The sequence below is a fragment of the Petaurus breviceps genome, unplaced genomic scaffold (genome assembly GCF_028583685.1).
Source record: "Petaurus breviceps papuanus isolate PSGF00001 unplaced genomic scaffold, PetGlider_PUasm1.0 174, whole genome shotgun sequence".
Taxonomy (NCBI): domain Eukaryota; kingdom Metazoa; phylum Chordata; class Mammalia; order Diprotodontia; family Petauridae; genus Petaurus; species Petaurus breviceps.
In genome coordinates, this window is record NW_027185761.1 from 77,002,533 (window position 1) to 77,026,373 (window position 23,841).

At 50.4% G+C, this 23,841-nt stretch overlaps 1 protein-coding gene across 1 annotated transcript in view; it reads right to left on the bottom strand.

Moving 5' to 3' along the window:
* LOC138158290 (cAMP-regulated phosphoprotein 21-like) overlaps positions 1-15,792 on the bottom strand; it is a 69,258-nt gene extending 53,466 nt beyond the window's left edge. The window contains exons 1-4 of the mRNA XM_069084447.1: positions 15,689-15,792; positions 15,299-15,370; positions 8,622-8,659; positions 1,628-1,857 (exon numbers count right to left, since the gene is read on the bottom strand). Coding sequence (XP_068940548.1) covers positions 1,628-1,857; positions 8,622-8,659; positions 15,299-15,364 — 334 coding nt within the window. The 5' untranslated portion in view covers positions 15,365-15,370; positions 15,689-15,792. The remainder of the gene's footprint in view (positions 1-1,627; positions 1,858-8,621; positions 8,660-15,298; positions 15,371-15,688) is intronic.
* Positions 15,793-23,841: the final 8,049 nt, after the last annotated feature.

Genomic DNA, 23,841 nt, shown 5'->3' on the forward strand with positions numbered 1-23,841 from the left:
AGAGACAGAGAGAGACACAGAGAGACAGAGAAAGAAAGAGAGACAGAGAGAGAGAGAGACAGAGAGAGAGAGACACAGAGAGAGAGAGACACAGAGAGACAGAGAGAGAGACAGAGACAGAGAGAGACACAGAGAGACAGAGAAAGAAAGAGAGACAGAGAGAGAGAGAGACAGAGAGAGAGAGACACAGAGAGAGAGAGACACAGAGAGACAGAGAGAGAGACAGAGACAGAGAGAGACACAGAGAGACAGAGAAAGAAAGAGAGACAGAGAGAGAGAGACAGAGAAAGAGAGACAGAGAGAGAGGAAGAGAGAGGGAGAGGGAGAGGGGGAGGGAGAGGGAGAGGGAGAGAGAGGAGGGGGGAAAGAGACAGAGAGACAGAGACAAAGAGAAAGAGACAGAGAGAATGAGAGAGCGCAAAGAAATAAACTTATGTCAGGAACAATATGGGAGAAAGAGCTGACTCTCTAGGCTCCTTTAATGAAGTCAGTGATCCAAGACTGAAAAAGAAGAAATGGTGGGCTGGGATCTTAGCAAAGAGATCTACCATGGCACCAGGGAGGGCTATGGCCTCAGTCTTATTAGCTTCGTTGTGGCTTCAGCTAGACATCAGCGAGGACTCTGGAGCCCCAATAAGGAAGGATATGACTCTTTCAGAGACAAAATCATGGCTGAAGGTGGAGGGGGGTGGCCTGGGCCAGTGCAGGGGCCTCATGTCTCTGACAACAATACATTAACTTTCCATTTCTGATTTCCCATTTCTGATTTCTGCTGCAAGACTTTGCCTCGTGAGCCATTGGAAGAGAATGGGAATTTGTTTTGACAAACTATCTTGCTCTCTCTTGAAAAAAAAAAAGAAAAAATGCTTTCATTGCTTGCACCTTGACAGGCTTTTGAGATGAAACACTTAGATTTAAAAATATCTCTCCATCTCTCTATCTACCTGAAGCACTTAGGGCTTCTAATGATCTCTCCCCACACATGCAGCCTCCTCTCATCACTCGTGTCAGAGTGACTTCTGGGGGCACTTCACATGTGCTGAGGGGCTCTATTTGGGAAGCAGAAGGGAGGGGGCTGAGATGGCGGGAGGGGGATGAGGGCACATTAATTCACAATTGTGAGGAGCTCTTTGGGTGTGCTGGGTTCTTAAAAGCGAACCATTTAATGTGCTTCATTTGGGTATTTTAACGAGATTTAAAACTCATTAACCTTTCTGAGTATGACAGGTCCCCCATTACACTCTTCCCCCCATCTGCAAAACTTGTCATCCTTGAGTGTACTGTGTGCCAGTCTCTGGGTATGTTAGTTTCCATGAGTTCAAGGACACCTCAAGGGAATTCCAGACCCTCAGCTCTGGATGGCAATATGGTACAAAGCAGGGCTCTCTGAAAGAAGGGCTTCCACAGATGGCCCAAGGAGAAGGGCCCCACTTTTATTTTATGGTGATCCAATTGGATAAAACATGTGTTAGTCTGCTAGTTAGGAAGATGAGACAGTGTAGAAGGGGTGAGGGCTGGCTGCCTGTCCCTACTCATTAGCTGGAACTCTCTGGCTTCAGTGGCCAGTCCAGAGCAGGGACAGGCTGCGGACATCGGGCACACAAAGGGAAAAGGCAGAGTGACCTACCTGCTTTGGACAGTTTGCCGGTGCTCCTAGTGCTGCATGTGCTGTCACCCCTGGTCAGCACTGTCACGCCCCCAAAGCTGGCGGTCTTGGTCATGGCCGGCCTGAGGTTACGGCTAGAGCTGTCAGAATCTGTGCTGCTCCAGGGCCTTTGGGGGTCAGGCCATCTCCACTCGTTTTCAGTGCTGCTTTGCCGACTCCCTGACATCTTCCCTGACCCATCTCGGCTCCCCCTGGGGCCCCAGCAGTGATGGGGACACAAGAAACACAGTGATGACTCCAGGAGGCAGAGTGACAGCTGGTGCCCCAGAAACATCCCCCAGGAAGTCCCAGCCTGAGATGCCTCCTTTAGGAAACAGCAGTGGGCACACACAGGTGAACACACACATGTGCACCCACACACCCATACACACCCATTCACACATTCTCTGTGTCACAGAAACCCAAAGTGTGTGAATGGTCACAGGCACAAGACACGTGAAGGACACCTCACAGAACAAAGCTGACCTTCTTCCCCAGAAGGAAAAGCACCCAGAGCTTAAGGCACCTGCCAGCTTCCTTCTTGGGCTGGATGAAGGGTCTGTTAGACCTTAGTCGTGACTGACAGACTAACAGTCAGGCCAATTCTGAGTGAAAGAGGGTGGCAGGAAGCCTGGATGCAGGGGGCCCTCCAAGAACAAGGCTCATCCCAGACTAAGTAACCTTGGGTATTCAGGCTCTGGTAGTTATGAGCTCTCCTAAGGGTGTCCAGCCTCCACTCTGTAATGTGGGGAGAGCACACACTGGTTAGGCCTGAGCACCCCCAGTCTACTTGGCTGTTGATGGGGGATGAGGGGAAGGGCCTTCGGCTTGTGTGTTTGATCTTCTGGAGCTGAAGAAGGTACTGCTCCACCCTCCGAATGTGGAAAGGCCTTTGGTTTCAAAAGCAACATCATCTACAGTGATAATGATGACAGAAACATCCTGAATGTATGACAGTTTCCAAGGAAATTAAGAGGAAAAGCCATCTCTGTGGGTAAAATAGTGAACTAGAAATTGAGACAGAAGCCTGAGGAAAGCTCACTGCTACTCCCCATGTCCCAGCAGTCAGAATACCTGGGCTCTCCAGGAGGGTCTGCTCAGGGAAGACCTGGGCTCTCTGGGAGGGTCTGCTTAGGTAGGGCCAGACTCTGGTCCTGGTCCTGGGGCTGGGGTGGGACATTTGCTTTCCAGTTCTTTCCCATATTTTGCAGACTCTCCCTGAGAAAGATTTGCAGCTGGCTAGGGGGAGAGCTGCAACCAGGGTTTGTTGGTCTCTTTTCCCAGAGATGAAAACATTTCTGCTTTGGGGTTTGAAGGCAGAGGGAGAATCAGGGATAAAGGATAAGCCTGAGCTCAGAACCATTCCCAGTGTGACCCGACCTTGCATCCCATTCCCTGCTTTACAGATGCAGCTCAGGGCTCTGAAGTGGGGAGGCAGAGCTTCTCCTCTTTCAGGACAGCTCTAGCACTGGTAGTAAAAATAACATGTCATATTAAGAAGCACCAACATGAGAGTCAGAAAGCCAGGAAGGCTCTGCATTTGGCCCCTTTAAAAATGCTCTTCCCCTCCGCAAATGAAGTCATCAAATTGAAGGCTTGAGCAGCCTCACAATGGCAAGTCACCCAGCAGGAGCAGAGGGATGGCCCTCCCTGAGCCCCCGGGCCTCCCTGAGCCCCAGCCCTCCCGGAGCCTTGACCCCTCTTGTCCCTGAGCTGTTACACGGCAGCCTCCCTCCCTTTTAGCTGGAAGCTCCAGCCAGGGAGGGTCCTCTCCCCTGTCACACTCCCCTGGATGGCCGAGAGATGTGGCCAGCATCGTTGGTGTTCCCAGAAGGATCTCAGATGTGGTCTAAGGGTGTTTTACATTCTGAGTCCTGAAGTCTACAAGGCACAGATCCCTGAAAACTCTTCAATCACCTAATTCTGATCTAACCTAGACTCTTTCCCTCAGCTGCCTAGCTTATAGAGGAAATGAACCGCCCTTGGGGCCCCCAGGGCAGAGGCAGAAGCAGGTAGCCAAAGCCTGTCCCCACTGGGCCCCATGGCAAGCTCCAGTGGGCTTCCCCAGGTTTCTGTCTCCATGAGGTATCAGAGAAGGACTTGGGCCTTACACAGAGAAGGGCAGGACTTAGGGAGTCAGAGATGCCCAAGGGCAAGGTCACCTCCTCCAAGTTTTCTTAGGAGTCCGTGGAAGCCCTGGCCTGGCAATGGGTATTTTCCTTTGCACACCCTGGAGTGAGTGGTCCCTTCTCTGGACCCCCTCCTCCAAAGCTTCCTGTAGGTCAGCTTCTGAAGGGCAGGGGGCACAGGTCCAGAGTTCTCCAGGCCATGCTGAGTACTGGCTCCCAGGCCCGGCCTGGGGAAGGTAGGGGAGGGAGCTGCCAGCCACCTTCTTCTCCCTCGGGCACTTTCTCCCACTCCATTCTTTCCCATCTTTCTTGCTCTCCCAATTACTCCTCCACACCATCCGGAAATGGAGACCCCAAATCCTCCCTGTCCCAGGCTCCAGACCAGTGCCAGCTCTGTGAGCTGTATCTGCCCCTCTGAGAGTTCCATGTCCATGCTCATGTCATCCCCTGGCCCAGCCTGTGGGCAGCCTTGAAGGACCTGCCATATTCACCATGCCCTTCACTGGTTTGTAAGAGGGAGGCTGGAGCGGAGGACCACTTTGAGTCCACCTACTTTATGAAAGTTCACGGGTCAGGGCAGGGTGGAGCCGGCTCCTGGACCAAAGGGAAAGGGCACAGAGCACAGAGCGGCAGATGCCTCCAGATAGCTCTTAGGATAACTGAGGATCAGGCCTCTCCTGGGCTGGGCTAGGCTGGGAAACCAAGAAGACTGTCCCTGATTTGACTTGCACTGTCTACTGGGCCAGCCTCAGAAATAGACTCCTATAAACAGAAATGCACGACATCATCAAAGCCGTGCAGCTGCTCTGGGGCTCAACTCTCCATGCCTCCTTGTTCCACACCAGCCCAGGGGCTTGGTGGCTATTACATTCCCAGGTCTGCTTGGGGTGATGGCCCTTTGTTTGCACTGTATTTTTAGTGAGGGCAGCTGCAGGTGTCCAATTTCTGCAGCAGCTGCCATTTGGACTAAGGACATATGTTCTGAAAGTCTCTGAGAATTTGAACAATCCTCTCCAATTCTTCAGCCTCTCCTGCGTGGGCCTGTGCTGGGGGCATGAGCCAAGGGCCTGTTTGGACATTGGAGCACCCCCACTCAAGCCCTAAAATTGCACATGCCATGCCCAAGATAGTCCCCTATAAACTCCTAGGCAGGAGACAGACCGGCTCATTCCCTAAAATACCCAGAAAGCACTCTGCAGTTGGCCAGCTGTTTAAACCAAGGGTCCAGACACAAAATGACTAAGCCAATGCTTTTCCAGAGCTTACTGGGGGGAGGTTGGAGCTTTCCATGTCGATCTGAATCTTTGGGGTCTCTGTAACAGGCAATGGCTGAAAGAGAACACCTGATCACTTTCAGCCCTGGGTGTCTCCTCTGCTCCCTATGGCTGGGAGCCACCCTTGTGGATGGCTGGGTCTAGGAGGTTGGGTCAAGGATGACTTTACTGACTGGGGAAGACAGGAGCTCAAGCTCTTGGTCACCAGGAGGGAGGTCTTCTTCCTTCCTCCTCAGTGGGATGGAGTGTCTGACTCTGGCCCCCATTGCCTTATAAAAAACCTATATGGGTGTCAAAGTCCATGAAGGCTAGACTTGGAGATGGCCAAGCTCTGACCCTGACTGCCTACTGTGGGCATACACCCAAGAACACTGTGTAAAGCATGTTTGGAAGAAGAAAAAAGAACAGGATCTCACTTTCCTATTTTCCTGTACCTGCAAATGGGAGGTCAATCAGTAGGGTTCAACAAAGATCTACCTTCCCACTGTGCAGCAGGATGTCCCAAAGCTGACTAGAGTTTTTGTTTCCTAAAGGCAGACAATCAGTGTAAATGTCCCTAAAATGAAATTAGATTGCTTTGCAGACTCAGTTTACATTGCTGTTAGAAACTAGACCCCTGGAGCTTACTGCCAGTTCTCAGAGAGTTCTGTACCATGCTCCCCCAGTCTACTTCACACGGTACTTGTATTTTAGCACATGAACACAGGATTTGAAAGCAAATTGAGAAAGGAAGCCATACCAACCTAAACTGCTGCCTTTTCTTATGGATTTCCTTGCATAGGCTACTGTCCTCCAAGAGCCTACTGGAAGAGAAGAATGATTTGGGTGGAACAAAGCCTGAATGGTCACAAGGTTCCAGCTCCTGGGCATGGCCAGGTTCTCTCCTCTGATCCCCTTTGTCCTGTTCCCAAAAGATCAGTGCTCAGCTCTCTGCCCTGTTGAGGGCTCTCCCTGGTGCACACATTTGCTCTGGTGACTGTTGGGAGCTGGTCCTCCTCTCTAGGGAGGAGGGTCTGGCAGCACCGAGGAGGAAAGGGGGAAGGGCAGAATACTTTACACACAAGCACACATGCATGTATCAATGTAGGCACATATGTATATAGAGATATACACACATGTACACTCACACCAAACAGACTGGAGTCTTTTTCAGATTGGGTTGGGTGCAGGTGGTCTTTGGGGCGCTTTCCAGCACAGACACGCTGAAGTACTTAGTTATATAAGTATTGACTTCAGTATTTGTGTGTATGTGTGTGGATGCACAGATGTGTGCAAGGCTGCATGTGTGCTTTAATGGATGCATTGTGTGCATGTGCAGATACATATATGTAGGCATGGATAATCTGTAGTGGGTGTGTGCATATATGCATGAATGCATGTGTGTAGATGCGTGTGTGTACATATGTATGTGTACATAGATATGATGTGCTGATGGGTGAATTAGGTGTTCATGGATGCAGACATATGTGTGCATGGGTACATGTACCTTGTGTGTCTATATGCCTAGGAATCCAAGAACTTTTCAACCCAACAGAGTATGCTCCCCTACAGCCCTTCTTTCCCAAGTCACACAGAGGGTCTCCTCCCTCCTGGTCACACCCAGTCCCTCTTGCATTAGGCATCACCCTGAGAGGGACCCAGGTTCAGTACAGGCTCCTCTTAGCCATATCAAAGGAGCCAAGGTCTATGTGGGTGAGGGAGGGTATTGGAAGGAGCCTGGGAGGAGAGAGGAATCAATGGCCCTGTAGATGCTGACTCGTTAGCAATCCCAGGAAAGCAGCTAATTGCTTGGAGCCTCAGTTTCCTCCACTGTACAATGAGAATAGAGCAGCACCTCCCTCTCAGGGTAGCTGTAAGGATCACATGACATAATATTTGGAGATCACTTTGCAAACCCTGAAGCATCACATCAATGCCAGCTTTTTCTATCATGGTCCCAAAGAGTAGATAATGGATCATGCATTCCCACCAAGATCCACGGGAGCAGCCACACAGCCGATGAGTATCGGGGTGATGTGCACAGATTAACACAGCGAATGTATTGCCAGTTATCCAGGTTTGCCTTCCCCATAGGGAATATTCTTCTTGGCTCATTGGAAATTGACTTGCCTTGGTGAGGCAGAATTCCCATGATGAGAGATGGGTATTTCTGAAGGACGATCTTCGTGGCAGGGGAGGGGGTGAGCTGGCATCTGTCTGTGGTCAATGCCCAGCACCCACACCATACATGGCAGACCATTTGGCTGAGCTCACTCAGGGGGAGAGGAGGGCACAGAGCCTCTTCTTTTGGGAAAAGGCCCATGGGAAGAACGAGAACGCCTCACTGACCAGAATGTCTATGGAGGTGGGGGCCCTGGTAACTGAATCAATGACCCCTGGTTGGATATCTGTCCAGATGCCACAGGACACACTGCCAAGGATGGGAAGAAGAACATAGCCTGAAGAGCCAGAAGGAACTTTGAGGTTCTCAAGGCCAACCCTGCCCATTTTACAGAAGAGGAAACCCTCAGGGCCATCATTGCAAACACCAATCCTCCTTGCTTAAGAGAAGAGATGCCAGAAGTCAGAACCACAAGGCACCTCAGAGGCCATCTGTTCTAGTTCCCTCCTTTCACGGATGAGGAAACTGAGCCCCAGAAGCATGTGTTGACTTGTCTGAGGTCACATTCAGCATCAGAAAATGTCAGAGCTGGAAAAGACCTCAGAGACCATCTGATCCTCCTTCCCTTGTATAGAAGGGAGGTCTGAAGGCGGAGAGGGGCCAGGACTTGTCCCAAACCCCAAGGCTAGTGACAGAGCCTGGGTGAAATGCTCCCAGAGTCAAGTCCAATTCTGGAGAGCTAGAAGGTGGAGACAGTGAGCCTGAATTGGGAAGGACTCCAGAACATTCCCTGGACATTGACTTAGGGAGAGAATCTCTGATGTGAGATGGTTCTCTGGGACTTGCCCCCTCCTAAAATCAATGTTTCACTTAATTGAGGTCCAGGCATTTCAGAGGTTTTCTTTGAATCATCAAACTTCTTCTTTTTTGCCCTACCTTCTTGTTTCCACTAAGCCCCCTCTCCTTCCACCTCCCAAACACACCCCATCTGAGTCATTTGCATATTAAGACAGACATCTCCCAGCAGGAGGAGGTTACTTCTCTCCTGTTGATAGCAGCAGTTGCTGATAACCTTTTAGATCTCTGTACAAGGCTGTGAGAATCCAGGATCAGAGTAATAAAGGGTCTGGGGGAGGCCATAGAGGCACTTACTTTGTAGGACACCTGAACCAAATCAATGAGATGCTTGTCTCATCCTTAAGTCTCAATCCCAAAGAGAGTTTGATTCCTGAGGAAGGTGAGGGAATGAGACCTGGGGTTGCTTGGAAGTGGCTGGGAGAACTTTTCCTTAGAAATGAGTCATTTATGGACATAGTAAATGGGAAAATCCAGAGAGCTACACACACACATATATGTATGTGTTTACATACATATATGGATCTTCATGCATGTATCCAAGCACATACATGTATACAAATGACACATGGGATGGTATTTTTCTTTAAGACACAGAAAAGAAAATTCTGTTTTACCTGGTTTCCACAAAAAGGCTTTCCTGGGAGCAAACTGACTGAAAAATAAAAAGGCAGGGTATCAGACGTTCTGGAGGGCCTTAATGGTCACAGTTTCTTGACTGATTTGAACATATCTTTTCCCCATTGTGTTGAGAAGATTTAGGAAAACCATGAGCTACTTTTAATGACAGAAAGTGGAACAAAACCATCTGGTTAGGATTAGAGCAAGGACATACTACTCAGACTTCTTCTGGGGTCAGACTGGAAAGAGGTTGAACCTGGTCAGTCATGGCCCAGGGAGGAGGAATGGGCCAAAGTATTCTGCTGGAGAAAGGGCTGTCAGAGCCCTCTCATGGACTCATATCAATGTGTTAAGGGCATCCTGGTACCAGGCACCACTGGGGCAGGGCATGCAAGCCTGGTCCAGCTGAGGGCACAAACACCATGCAGGCACCAACCCAGGAATAAAATCCAGCTCTTCTGGAGCCTATCAATACCAATGGAAGGCAACCAGGGGGAATTTTCTTAAGAAGCCAAGAGTCTGTCTTGAGTAGCTGTGTCTTTCTGATGGTGAGGTAATGGGAGAAAGAAGGTAAGGATCCTGGGAGAGAAGGCTAGCTTCCATCTTGCATCCTGTGCCCTCCCTCCACTCCCTCCCATCCACCTCTGAGTGGAGATACACTGAGTACAGTCTCTCCTTTCCTCACAATTGAATTCTTTCTACCTACACCACTCCATCAGAACTGAGATGGCCAACAGGGGCAGCTTGACTAGCACTAAAGAAGGTCAAAGGGAAAGGCTTGTGGGAAGTTGACAGGAAAGGAAGCAAGGAGAGGAAAGCAGGGAGTAGACAAGACCCAGTATGCCTGTCCCCCAGAGACCTTGATCATGGAAAGGCCCAAAGCATCATAAGGCATAACCAGGATGTGGGGGATAAGCCTTTTCATAGCATGGGGAAGTCTTCTGTGGAAGCTATGCATGGAACAATGGCCCCCAAACCTTCCTCTCAGCTTCTTCTGGTGACTAGTGAGGATGAGAGGAACCTGGGTGACCTTGGCTCAGGGCATGACCTTCTGCATGGGAAGCCTTCCTAGAGTCACCCCTGGCACCTGGTGCCCACCCATTTTTCTCCATGTCCAGATCACAGGAATGATGCCAGTTGCTCTGGGTCATGGTACATGGGACATCCCTTGGGGCCCTTTCTCTTTCCTCAGAGGCAATACACAAATGAATTAAGAACATGCCTTTGAATTTGCAAAAAATGTTTTTTTTTTTTAGCAAATTATGGTTTTGTCTCAGCTTTATGGGTTCTACTTGACTAGAAGAGAAACAGACCGCGAAGTCTATTGCTGGCTTTCCTCCTTTGAGACCATGTTCAGGCCAACACTCCACAACAGAAACAAAAGCTCCTTCTGTTTCCCCCGTTTATTGTGCAATTCTCATGAGGTAATGTTGTGATGAGTGGGAAGGGTCTAGACAGGGTTTGGATCAGGAGAGTCTGTGGCCAAAATGGGATAACTCACTGCTTCCCTCTCCCTTGCCCACCAAGCCAAGCCTTTCTCATTACTCTCTGGTAGCTCCTCACCACTGCCCCCTTCCAATGGTCCTGCCTGTATGCTGTCTGCACCTGGTCCCCTCTCCCAATAAAATGTGAGATGCATGAAGGCAGGCAGGGCCATGCTTTCACCTCTCTTTGTGCACCCAGGGCTCAGTGCTGTGCCTCACACACAGCAAGAACTTAACAGGTGCTTGTTGGCTGACGTGAACTGCTAGGAGTGCAGGGCACAGGACAGGAGCCAGGGGGAGACCAGTGATGACTTTAAAACAGTTAGCATCCTATGGGTGATGAGTCCTCAGTGTCCATGTGAAAACAGAAATGGGACCCTACCCTCACCCCCAACAAAAGACCCTCAGGGCCTCCCCACTCCTCTGGAGAAGAGGAAGAAGAAATGGGGGGAGGGCCAAATAGGAGTCACCTTTGTTCTTCCTGTTCTGCCAAAGCAGAGAGGGAGTCTGGGAGCCTCTTGCCTGGACTGTCCAGGACTGCTCGCAGTGTGAATGACTCACAGACCTCCACAGAAGAAGCAGATGACATTGTCTACTACTCCCCCCTTCTGCCCTCCCCAGATGTGAAGCCTCTGGCAGACTAGTTCTAGGATTGTCTCCTGCTCCTCCCCTCCCATCTCTAGCAGTGACACTATTATCTCCATTAAGGCTCTTTTGAAGGAACTTCCCCACTCCCTATACCCAGCACCACTCTAGGTACTGTGGCATCCCTAGCTGCCTCCACATAGATTGTATCTTGTGCATAGTCAGTCTCATAAGCCTTCCCCTTTTCTGAATTCTGAAAAGTAAGACCATGCCCTGCCCCATTTTCCTCCCTTCTATGATGGTCTTTTATTTTCCAGCTACTCTTTCTGTGGGAATGACTCATGGAAGGATCCAAACACACATTGTTGCTGTGGTCAGAGAACAGCAGAAGAGCCCCAGGACACATTAGGCATCATGACCAAAGAGGGTCTTAGAGGAGGGGGAGACAGGCCTCCTGCTGAGAGGTCCACACTCATGGTAAGAAACAAGGGGAGGCCAGGGTCAGGGCTCAGAATCACATCACTGAGGCCAATTTATTCACTGCAAGAATTGCCAGGGTGGCCTTGAGCAAGTCATGGAACCAGTCACAAAATAGAGGCTTGATCGGACAAATGGCCAAGGTAGAAAAGGTCAAATGTCAAATGGCCAAGGTAGAAAGCAGTCAACAAACCATCTGGGTTGATTCTCTAACTTGGCAGATGAAGAAACTGAGACCCAAAGGGGTCACAAAGGCATTGCAGTAAGTGACCAAGGCAGGATTGGAACCTGAGTCCTCCAACTCTGAAGTCAGTGTGCCTCCTTGGGCCTCAGTTTCTACATGTGTCAAATGAAGGGCTGAGCTATCTGACTTCCCATCTTCCTTCCTACCTCCAGTCCTCTGAGTCTAGGATGCTGTCACCCTCAGCAAGAGGAGCTGATGACTTGTGCTGCCTTCTCCTGCCTGCTCCTAAATGTCATGTACTGGGATAGAAGCAAAGAAATGAAAAGTCGTGCTATTAATATCTTGTCATCTGCACAATGAGCTTTGCTTCTTGAAAGTGGAAGATGCTTTGATGGGACACTTGCCCTTCACGAGGCACCTTGGGTGGGGGAAAGACAAAAAATACACCTGCCCTCCCAGAAGCCTTGCCTGGAGGACCTGGTCTCTGCCTTCTTGAGTGACTGGGTAGGACACCCTTGGGCTCCCACGCCATCTTAGACATTAGGCTAATGATGGACCATTTCCCTTCCCTACTGCTTGGTGTGATTCTGTAGGAAAACGCTGCCTTCATCAGTGGGAGCCCATGCTACAGGTGCTCTGTCTGTTTAGTCTGAGGACAATTGCTAGCCTCAGCCTCTTCCTTTCTGATGCAACTGAGCTTCCTTTTGAACCTTATGGCCACAGGGATCATAAGGTGAGTCCTGGAGAAGAATCACTATTCTACCTTTGAAATAAAAAAAAAAAACAACAAAATGATTTCCACCAAGTTGGGAAGGGATGGCCCAGGCAAAGGAAGGTTTGGGACAACCAGTGAGGTTGGGTTGTCCTAGGGAACTCTGGCAAAGCCTCTTCTTCAGCCTTACCTAAAAGAAAGGCTCCCAGAGCCAGAAGAGGGAGGCAGTCCCAGATCCTGACATCAGGCTCTAGCTAAGTCCCTACATCTTGCCCAAACTCCCTGTTGGGCAATGGACAGCATTGGGCATCTTCCACTGAATCAATGCTTCCCAAAGGGAGAGATGAGGCTGAAATGCTGAGAAAACCCTCAGATGCTGCCATAGATACAGCTGAGACATTGCTTCTCTCTGAATATGTGGGACAGAGCACACAAGCCCCAGCATTAACTAGGGAGGAAGCAAACAGCAGTTGGCTCCAGGAATTCCTGGGACTGGCCTGTCTGAGGCTCAGCAGGCATGCATGCCCACCCTTAGGGGAGGATTGTCAGTGTCTCTTCACCTAGGGGAAGGTGCCTTCCAGGAACAGGACCTAACACCTTACTCCCCCTGTGATTGAAACCAACCAAGATCACACTTTCAAAGGGTATTGGAAAATTTCACACCATGGTCATGATTCAAAGCATCAGGAAGGGCAAGTGCCAGCTGCCTATAAGTCTGGGGCCTTGGCTTTAATTTCCTAATTTGTAAAATGGAGGGGTTATTCTAGATCCCCTCTTAGATTTATCCCAGTCACAGATCCTAGGATCCCTCACTCTGTAAGAAATGGGAGAGGGTGTGTAAGTGGGTGGGTATCACAGGCAAGGGTTTTCACTGCTGTTCATTTTTGTCAGATGTCTGAGGCTTCAGGAAATTGAAACAAAATGAAAAACATGCTTTCTCTCTCTCATACACATACACACTTCCTACAAAACATCAGAGGTTTTACCCCCCAAATAATTTCTTATTTAATTCTTCTTTCAGTTCTGGGTACTCTCTCTCTCTCTCTCTGTCTTTCTCTGTCTCCATCTGTTTGTCTGTCTCTGTCTCTCTGTTTCTGTCTTACTCTGTCTCTGTCTCTGTGTGTTTCTCTCTCTCTGTCTCTCTTCCCCCTGGTCCATGGCTTCATGGCCATCCCTGCATACACTGGGGGGGGGGGGGTGGTGGCTTCAGACTGAGTCCCTTCCTCCTCTCTTCTTTTTCTAAAGCCCAGCTCAGTCCCTGCAGCTTGGCTTAACCCCCCAGGCTCCACTCTCCCTACCTTCCTTCCTTCCTTCCTTCCTTCCTTCCTTCCTTCCTTCCTTCCTTCCTTCCTTCCTTCCTTCCTTCCTTCCTTCCTTCCTTCCTTCCTTCCTTCCTTCCTTCCTTCCTTCCTTCCTTCGCATGGCAGTCGAGCCGTCCAGCTCCGGGGCTAGGGCCCGACTCCCGGCTCCATCCCAGGGAAGGACGCTGTCGCTGTCCAATGCTGAGAACAATAGAGCGCTGAAGAGGCAATTAAAACAACTACTCACATCTTGTGCAAATATTCTCTCCCTCACTCTCTGATACTCCTCTTCTCTCTCTTCAATTGATTTACTTCGTCTGTCATCTCTAAATGGATGAACTCTGTTTTGCTGAACAGAAAGAAAAATCAGCAGGGTTACACACAGAGGCAGAGCCGAGAACGGCGGCTGCAGTCACTGGCAGCGGACTGTCAGAAATGGTGAAGAGAAAATCCAGCCCCTCGCCTCTCGTCCTCTAACAGCCTGAGGGCGGAGGTCTGGGCAGGCATTCCTGTATGTGTGTGTGTGTGCAAGTTTGAGGTATGTGTGTGCAGATGTGAGGTGTGTGTGCAAGTGTGAGGTGTGTGCAGGTGTGGGGTGTGTGTGCACAGGTGTGAGATATGTGCAGGTGTGAGGTGTGTGCAAGTGTGAACTATGTGTGTGCTGGTGTGAGGTGTGTTTTTGTGTGTGTGCAGGTGTGAAGGGTGCGTGTGTGCGCGTGTGCTCGTGGGGGGGAGGTCCAGCCCAGTGACAGCCTAGGTGGTCCTTGGGGACGGGGTTTGTTCAAGGGAGCTTAACGGGGTCTCACTAGGGCAGCACTGCCCTGGGAGGGATCCCGGTAGCCTCCGTACCTATTTGAAGACCAAAGGCTCAGAGGGGGCCGATTTCTTGTAGTCTAAGCCGGTGCTAAGGAAAGGAGAAGGGAACCCCTACTGGGGGCTACGAGGCAACTTAGGGATTGCTGAAATGTGGTGAGGAAATGAGGATCCTGAGGGGTGGAGATCACTCTGACGCTACTGCTTGGTAACCTCACCAAGAGCTTCATACACTCACAGCTAAATCCGTATCTCAATGGCTTTTAGGAAGCCGGTGGGACCCACATCTGCTCTAGCAAGACCCGAGGAGGAAGAGCCGCTGCCTTCTTGGACTTAACTCGGTCCCCAGAGTCTTCTCTAGTCTTGGCTCCTATTACTAGATAACACCCCAGGTTTTCATCATCCATCCATCCATCCATTCACTCATTTGTTTGTTTGTTCATTCAGCAGACCCCGACAGAGCGCCCGCTTTGTGTGGGGCGCTAGCTTCATAGCCAACATGAACTGGGACATGATATGGCTGGGGGAAAAAAAGAAAGAAATAGGGGGAAAACAAGGGAAAAATCAGTTCTTACTAAAATTCTGAGCCAGAAGTTCACTGAGTAATTCGGGGTGACTCCCTGAGACCTCTCAGTGAGAGGACAAGCTGAGAAATCTAGAGAGGTGGGCACTCTACTCCCTTTTGAAATTCGGCTGCCAAAATTTACTTCCAACCCCCATTTTGGTGGCTTGAAAGGTGAGGTGTCATCTCCCCTGGGGTTTCAATGTCTTTTCCTCCAATGACTTGCTCTTACCTTTATTTCCCCTTGACCCCACCCCTGTTCAGTCCCGCACCCACTCTGCACCGTTTCCAGGACGTACTGCTCAGAAGCCCCCTGCCTCTCTGGCCTGGCTTGCCCGGCTGTCCAGGTCCCAACGCTCTGCCCCAGCCTCGAGGTCTCTGCCATCCGGTCACAAGCAACGACCCGCAGAACAGGCTCTACCTCGGTTCATGCAAACAAGCCAACAACAGATACCGACGGGGAACTGGGGGGAGGGGTGGTGCGGCTCGAACATGGACCCGACTCCTTTGGTGGAGACTTATGGGAGAAGGTTTGCAAGCTCCACCCGGCCTCACCGTGACAAGGTCGGCTCTTTCCGGCCATCCCGGGTGACCCTCGTTCGTACTGACGAGCCTGTTCATTTGGTGCTGAAGGACAAAGAGGGAGCGGAATGGCTACCCGAGTTACACAAACACGTCCAAGAAATTCGGCTGCTCGCGCTGCCCCCCGCTGACGCCCAGCGACCTCCCCCGCATGCAGCAGCGCGCTGCCCGTGCCAAGCCCCACCCATGCAGCCCCGCACAGCACCAAGGCCAGCGGCAGAGGGAAGGGTGGGGAGGGCCGGGCCCAGCAGCGGGGGTCTGGGTGGGGGCAGAGGCAGCCACAGAAAACAGCACAGGAAGATCAGTCAGCCCGCCTGCCCCACAGCACACGGTTAGCCGCTCTCCCTCCCCTGGAGAACCAACCTGAAGGTCTTCTTTATCAATGCTAGAATTATCCCGCTTCAAGATAAAGCGCTTCTGGCCTTCTTCACCTTTGTCATCTTTTAAATGTTCACAGAACCTTTGCTCTGGTCTGCCAGCAAAGTAAAACACCAATAAAGAGAGTTTTCCCTTTTTAGAGGCATCGCTTCGTGCTGTCCCCCAGCCACCCTCCCCCCAAGAGGCACACACCCCACCAGAGGCATGGAGCTCCCAGGATCAGTGGGCGGGAGGCGTTGGGCCGAGCCGGCTGCTCCCTGGGGCCCCGGGGCTGCCCTCGCCCTCCTGCTCCTGCTGGTTTAGCTCCTCCTTGGCAGGGACCCCTTCTGCTTGCTGTCGGCCTGGGCCCTATGCTACTCCCCAGGGCAGAAGGACTAGGAGGAACTTGCCCCTCCCTCAAATGCCGCTCATTTATTCCTCCTCTTGCGCTGACCTCCAGCTGGCTTGAATTTTGATTAGGCCTGCTCAGGTTCACTAAAGGAGGAATTCGGTTGGACTTCATTAGTATGCTGTCTACTTAATGAGTCAGTTTGTGTTCCCTGGGCACTCATGGGGGTGGGCATCAATGGGCATGAAGATAAGTGGTTAGTTGGATTGGGGAGGGTGTCCCTGTGATTTGTCAAGGGCCACTGCCGCCCTCAGATGCACAGAACCACTCCCCAATCTTGGCAGGCAGTTAATTGGGGGATTAAAGGAATTTTATTTAAACAACTTAATGGCTGATTAGCCCGGGGGAAAAAAATCACCAAGTCGTTGTCCAGGATCGATTAGCCAATTGAGTCTAAGTCCTCTAGAAATTCTCGTTTCTGGCACTAAGAAGGTCTGCTGCTAGAGGCCTGGACTCTGGAAGTCTTGCTGCTTGGCCTGGGTCAGTGACAAGTCTAACCCACCGGAGGGGCTCTCCCTGACCTCAAAGCCAGCCCCCTGCCATCCAGCCTTCTCCCTGAGTGGGACCAGCTAAGCCTTTAGTTCTTGGCTGCCAGAAGCAAAGACCTCCTTTTGTGAGTTATTGTGAATGCGTAATACCCAGGATAGCATCTGCATCTGGGGGAATCCTTCATGCATCCTTCACTATCTCTCCTCCTGCCCCTCCTGTACACACATAGCAACAAACTCTGCATGTAGCAGAGCAGACAGAAGGCAGCCGCCACCCAGTCATTACGATCCGGCTGAACATACATCACTACCCAAATGCACAAGTGTTTTCCACAGAGCTTCCTCATGCATTCTCTGAGTTGAGCCGAAGAATAAAACTCTGAGTAGGAAAGAACAACTATCCCCATTTTCCATATGCAGAACAAGTCGCAAAGATAATAAACCACTGGATAGAGCTCAGGGTCTGGAGTCAGGAAGACCTGAGTTCAAATCTAGCCAGAGACACTTACTAGCTGTGTCACCCTGGGCAAGTCACTTCCCCTAGTTTGCCTCAGTTTCCTCATCTGTCAAATGAATTGGAGAAGGAAGTGTCACACCATTTCAATATCTCTGCCAACACAATCCCCAAATGGGGTCACAAAGAATCATGACTGAGCTGAAGAGCAGACAAACAACAATCTGCATTCCCAGGCTCCCCAGCTTCTTCCCCTGGGGCTTTCTCTGATCTTTCCCTCTCCCCCCCCTTTTTTTTTTTAGTCTATGCATCTCCCGAACTCAGTACTAGCCCTGACTAAATAAATGGAAGTGAAAGAAATGGAAGGAAGGAAAAGACACCCCCTCTGCCCACATGCAGGGTAAACTGTGAAAGAGCAGACCTTTGAGAATCTGGCCTTTTCTAATTGGGTGGCTTCTCCATTAGGTGTATTTTCTCCATGGCCTTGTGGGACTTGTTGTCTTCATCCTGCCTGACTCTTCCTTTCCACACCATTGCCGTGGTGAGTCACAGTCTCAGCGTGGGAAATGGAGTGCCTGAGAGACTGTCTAGTCACACCCACACCTACAGAGGAGCCCTTCACCTCTATCCCCAGGGTCATGGAGACCTCACTCCTTCCAGAGGCAGCCCACTCCACACACTGCCCTAATCTTGAATCTCCCTTTCTCAACTAACCACAGATTGCTTATTGTGTCCCATAATGGATGGGAAGTCCCATGGAGCAATGCCATGACTGCTCCCCCAAGGGTCCCAACCCTGGCCTTCAACTCCCCCTTCCTGTTTAGGGCCGTCCTCCTGCCATCTTAGACTATGAAGCTGTCTGTAGGACATCTCCCTGTGAGCAAGGCCTTGTTCTTCATCCAGGGGAGGGTATTTACTGTTTTGGAAAGCCTCCATTTGAAGAGGCAGAGGTGGGATGGGTGACAGCTTTGGGACCACACACACACACACACACACACACACACACACACACCCCATGCATGTCCATACATTATGGCTCAGTGCACTATGGAACATAGAAGCTGAAAAGACTTGAGTTCTAATCTGATCCCAGAGACTTCCTAGATATACACAGCTGGACAAATAATTGAATCCTTCTGTGTCTTGGTTTCCTCCTCTACAAAAAAGGGATAACAATGGCATGTTCCTCATGGCAGCTACATATGCGAACTACTTTGCAAACCCCCAAATGCTTTAAGAATGATTGTGGTTATTCTAACACAGAGGAGAGCCTTTTCTCTGCATCCCTTTAAGAGTTCAGAGCAGATGGAGTGAATGCCAGTGATCACAGTCAGGGAAGCTGTGTGGAGTTTTCTACAGATTTTCTAAAGGAACTCACTCCTTTGCCATCAGAACATGCCAATGCCATTCTTCTATTATAAAACAAGGACTATTGTTCTCATATCTGCCCTCCCCCTGATTGGTGCCTGCACGTGGTGAATTTCGTTTAGTTTTCTTTCATTTGACAGATCCCATCTTCCCCTCTCCTGCTCCTGACTTCCAAATTCATGTTTCCCTAGTGCTCAGTCCTAGGCTGTGGCCACCAACCCACCTTCCCTCATTGTTAGGCTCCATTTTCCACCCCTGTTTCCCCTTTGTGATTCTTCTCCCAGATATGACACCCAAAGAACTTGATTTTTGGACAACCGAGAACTGAAAAGATGAGCTGTCCCCACCATTGGTCCTTTTCAGTCTCTTCAATTCTGTACAGATTCCTTGGGGCTCAGCAGATTCCCTGGAGCAGGTGTTCTGAGCCTTCTCTGTGTAATGGGCCCCTTTAGCAATCAGGTGAAGCCTCTGCATGACACAGAATCATGTTTATAAATGTACAAAATAAAAGATGTAGGCTTATGAACTATATTAAAATGCAGTTAGAAAAATATGGTGGTTTTTTTTATAAGTTTAATGAACCCAGGTTAAGAAGTGCCCTTCCCCAAGGTTCCTGAACCTGACCTTCAATATCATCATCTCCAGCTCAGTATTTGCAACCCTCCCCCACTGCTCCCCCTACACCTGGAAGAGAGCCCAAGCTGATTTTTTGTCTGAAGCAACTTAAAGGGACATTTGCCTATAAGTAAGGACTTGTATTTATTCCAGGGTGGGTTTTCACCATTTTGGAAAACCTCAGTTTAAAGGGTGGGGTGTCAAGCAGGGAAGTTTGGGGTCCAGAACCTGAGGGAGAAGTGATCTCTCTCTCTCTCTCTCTCTCTCTCTCTCTCTCTCTCTCTCTCTCTCTCTCTCTCTCTCTCTCTCTCTCTCTCCTCCCCTCTCCTCTCCTTTCCCTTTCTGTCTCTCTCCCCATACATATACACACATGTATATACATACATGCACATATGTATACATGATTTTCACCTGTCAATTCCACCCAAGATTTTTGGGTAGGAGTCGACAGGTAACCTTATCACCTCCATCATCATTCCAAGATCAAGCATTGAACCTGGGACAAGACCATCAGATGCCTCTGTTCCTCCTCTCTGACTGGCTTCTGTTCAATCTCAATACTTCCTTGGTCATTGGCTCTCAGTCACTCCCCCACCCCAAAATATGTTTCCTCCCCAGGTATGGACAGCCACTCTCAGTCTATCTTCCATGCTCTTTCACTATCTTTTGGTGCCTTCACTCTCATCATTCAATGAATCACAGCTGACATTTATATGGTGCCCAAACATTTACAAAGTGCTTTACATACATTATCTCATCAACAAAACATCCAGATAATTTCCCTGCCTCTTTTTCAGGGGGCATTCTGTCCTTCCCTAACCCTCTCATTCCCCACATGCTTCTGCTTCCTTGCCTTCTCTCCCCTCCATTCTCTCCTGAATTCACTCTAAATTCTTCATCACAACCCTGAAATGGATGAAGTCTCTTCTCAGATACAGGGAGAATTTCTGCACCCATATTCTCCTTGGACTCCTTGCTGTACTCAGTGTGTTATAGTTACTGATGCTCTCTTCTAAGATGGAAGAAGCATTTCTCTTCCCTCCCCCTTCCCTCTAATCTGACGCCTTTCTGCTTTCATCTGGGTCTTTCTTGCAGCTGTTTCCCTGCCTCCACCTGTGCAGAGGGCAGGCCCAGGGCCTCCACAGAGGGTTTAACCCTCCCTCTGAAGCACCTGACTCACCCTCTCTTGTGTACCCTAATCCTCATCAAAAGCCCTTCTGTGATCAGCCCCATCATGAGACCCCTCTTTCCCTAAACATGATGAAGACAATGCAGACTAACAGTATGGAAAGAGAAAGAGGAAACAAGAGGAAAAATTGGAGAAGAAACACTCGGATGCCTTGGGTCTGCCTGAGTTAACACAGGCTTTTAAATTGTGCCATGCCTCACTTTACATAACAGACCAGTTCCTAACTTGTTAGCTGTGTGACTAGAATTTCTGAACTTCAAGGGATTTCCAAGTAAGAGGCAGTGTTTCATACTGGCTAGGGCATGGGGCTGGGGATCAGAAAGGCTTGGGTTCAAATCTCATCTCACACACTCCTGCATTGTACAACCCAAGGTCAACCCCTTATCCTCTGTGCCTCCATAAAATGAGGAGGTCGGATTCGCTGATCTCCCTGGTTCCTTCTCCTTCTCAATCTGTGACTCGGATGGAATGTTAAAATAGTCTACAGAGGTTTGCCACATCAAAGATCTCTGTGTGGCATCAGCAGCTATGTGTTCAGGCCTTGACTAGATAGGATGCTTCTGAGATATTTTCTGCCTTTGGGATTCTTTCTGGTTGGGGAAAATCTTTGCCTCCTACAGTCCTGCTCAGCGCACATGCATTTTTACACTCTGGGCTGTTGACAGGCAGGGCACATCTCTGTGCTTGTCAGGGTGAACACAGAGGATCAAAAGGGTACCAAATCCTGGTACCCATCGCTGCTCATTCTTAAAATGGTGTGTCTAAAAAATATGCCTTGGCTCTTCCAACAGCCACCGCCCCATGTGCAGAGTGTTCTCATAAACCCGGGAATGCATAAGGCCTGAGCAGTGGCTGCCCAATGCATGCTTTCCTTCCTTCTGCCTGGTGGCTCACCCACCCCACTAGAATTGAGTCCTAGAGCAGAGGGTGGTGGCTTTTGGGGGGAGGGCGCCTGCTTCTTCAGAAGGCAAGGACCTATCACTCCACAGCATCTTCTCTGTCACTCCATCTTTGCTGTTCAGCTGATAAACCAAGACAATCTCAAGCCACCCTCTGGGGCCTTGCTAATCATCCCCTTTCAGGGCTATTAGAGGAGGAGACACCTGAGGTCACACATGGCCTCTCAAGTCACTGACTCAATAATGGTACACCATGACCCTGCATCAGAGGAACTGATCATCTTCCTTGGAATCCAGAGGACCTCATCTGGGGAAGAGAAGCTCACATTTACATCAGCGATGACAGGCTGGCCTTGTTGTCAGACAAAGAGATACAGTTCTCTATTGAAATGTTCTTTCTTCCCATCTGTCTCCCTAGGATCACATTATTGACTGCCAAATCACCAAATAAGTCAATGCTTTTCCTAGAGTCCTCATGGGGGTCTTGTTTGGATGCTGTCTGGATCAGAGATCTGGGGTAGCCAGGGTTGCCCTCCACTCTATTTAGGGACACTCAATGAGGTTCCATTGGAGACTCCTCTGCCAAATATCAGATTCCCTCCACAGGACTTCCTTTCCCCTTGGGAGCTGTGGGATTGAAGGGATACTTCCCCCAACACAAGACTGGCTGATGTTTTAGGGCTAGGATCCCTGTTGAGATCATTTTGTTGGCCAGTTATCTCCCTCTCCTGAGTCTGCAACCCATAGCTCTTAGCTGGGGTCATTCAGCTTGGGGAAGAAGGGCTGCTTGAGGCAGCAGGATAGTCAGGGAAGGCAATGGTGATTATGAATTCAGGTGGAGTCTGGTCTGACTGGGCCAAGGCCTAGATCTTGCCTGACAAACTTCACCTGTGGAGACTTGTGAGCCTAGCTGCAGGTCCAAAGTCTCCTCCCAGGGGAGGTCTAGAGCACCTGAGGCCCTGGAACTCATCTCTGATGGCCTTGCCAGGCTAGGCTCACAGAGGGCTGGCCTCCTTCTTCCTACCTCCCCATGGCACAAAAAGCCACCACTTTGGGAGTCAAGGTACTGGGGCTGGGGGCAGTCCACCCTCACTTACCCAACATGTACTTTGACTTTTCTATCCATAAAATAACCATTATGGCTGCTCAGCAGAAATGGTCCAAAGGCAAAGCAGTGAATCAGGAGCAGCACTCTTGGAAGCAAAGGTTCTAAACAGATGGACAGAGTTTGAGAGGAAGCCCCAGGGCCCAGAGTCTAAGACTCTCCAAACATGGTGCTGCACCTCCTTGTCAGTGCAAGGGAGGACAGGTTGAGAGAATTGGGAAGGGCTATCGAAATTCCAACCCCCAACCCCACCCTTGGGGGAAGAAGCCTGAGCACTATATGCATGTCCACCTTGGTCAGGCCTTCTCTGCCCTTGGCATTGACCCTACACCCCTCAGGACTAACAGCGTCTCAGTCCTGGCCAGAATCTGCTTGTGGACAAGCAGGGGGGTAGCGGTTTCTCCTTCACTTGTCTGGGACAACATCTCCTCATCACAGATGTGGGAGACACATGTAAGAAGGTAAGAGAAGGAGGCAGGAAGATCCTCACTCCAATCAGAACTCCCAGCAGCACAGAGATCAGCCTGAGCTTGGCTTCCCTTGAGAAGCATGAAGTGAGTGTAGGGCTCTTGGAACCCAGGCAGCCATCTCATCCAAAGGGGAAGCCGGCATAGGCCTCCTTCCCCCAACCTCCATCACCTGTCTGTGCCAGGCGCAGCTCTAACCCTGAACTGGCCAGAGTGTCCGCCGGGTCCCTGAGCCAGGTCTCAGCTTCCAGGGCTGACTCCACCATTGTTCCCAGCAGCCACCAGGAGAATGCTGCAGTCTCAGGGCTTTGCAGCCCCCAAGGCTGTGATTAGGATCCAGGGTCCCCCAGGAAGTAGAATAATTGTCCCCCCTCTGCTGTACCAGCACCAGGATGACTCTCTCACTGGCTGGGGCCAGTGGGCAGCCTGCACTGGGAGGCAGCTGATGGACCTCAGATCCTCTCCTAAACAACAGTTAAGAAACAGGAGCCCAGCCTTGCGGGGCTTCATCTCCACAGTCTCCAGAATGGCTGAATGGAGGACAGACACTGCCTTCCTGTCAGAGTCCTACCCTTATGCCCTTTCCGCTTTCTCCACAGACTCTGCCAACAAGCCCCCTGACCCAGGGGCTCAGCAGGGAGGGGTGCCTCACTTCTCTCTGTCGCACCTGCCTGAGCCCGAGGATCCAAGTCACCAGCAGTGGGTGGGTAAGAAGGAAGACAAAGGAAAAGCTTGAGGAGATGACAGCCTCCGTGGAGGAGGGAGGCAGGGAATCTCTCCCACAGCTTACATGGCATTGAAGGCTCAAAGAAGGGGAGAGAGCGTCACGGAGGCTCGCCCCCTCAGTTTCCACAAGAGGTGACTGAAGCTCAGAGTGGGAGCTGACGTACCTGGGAAGGGGGTCACCAAGATGCTAAAGGGAGAGTCAGCCTTCAGCCCAACTCTGCTGGCTCCCAGGCCAAGGCTCAGCCCAGAGCCAGCTATGGACTGGCAATGCACCCGGACAGCCTTGGGTCTCAGCAAGGGCCCAGGCAAAGCCTCTAGTTCTAGGTCCAAGCCAGGAGACCTGTAACCCAGGGTCACACCTGCCTCCAGATTTTTTTCTCAAGATCCAGAAGTGCTGGGGATGGAGCTAGGAAGATTCCTTTGCCCCCTTCCCTCCCCT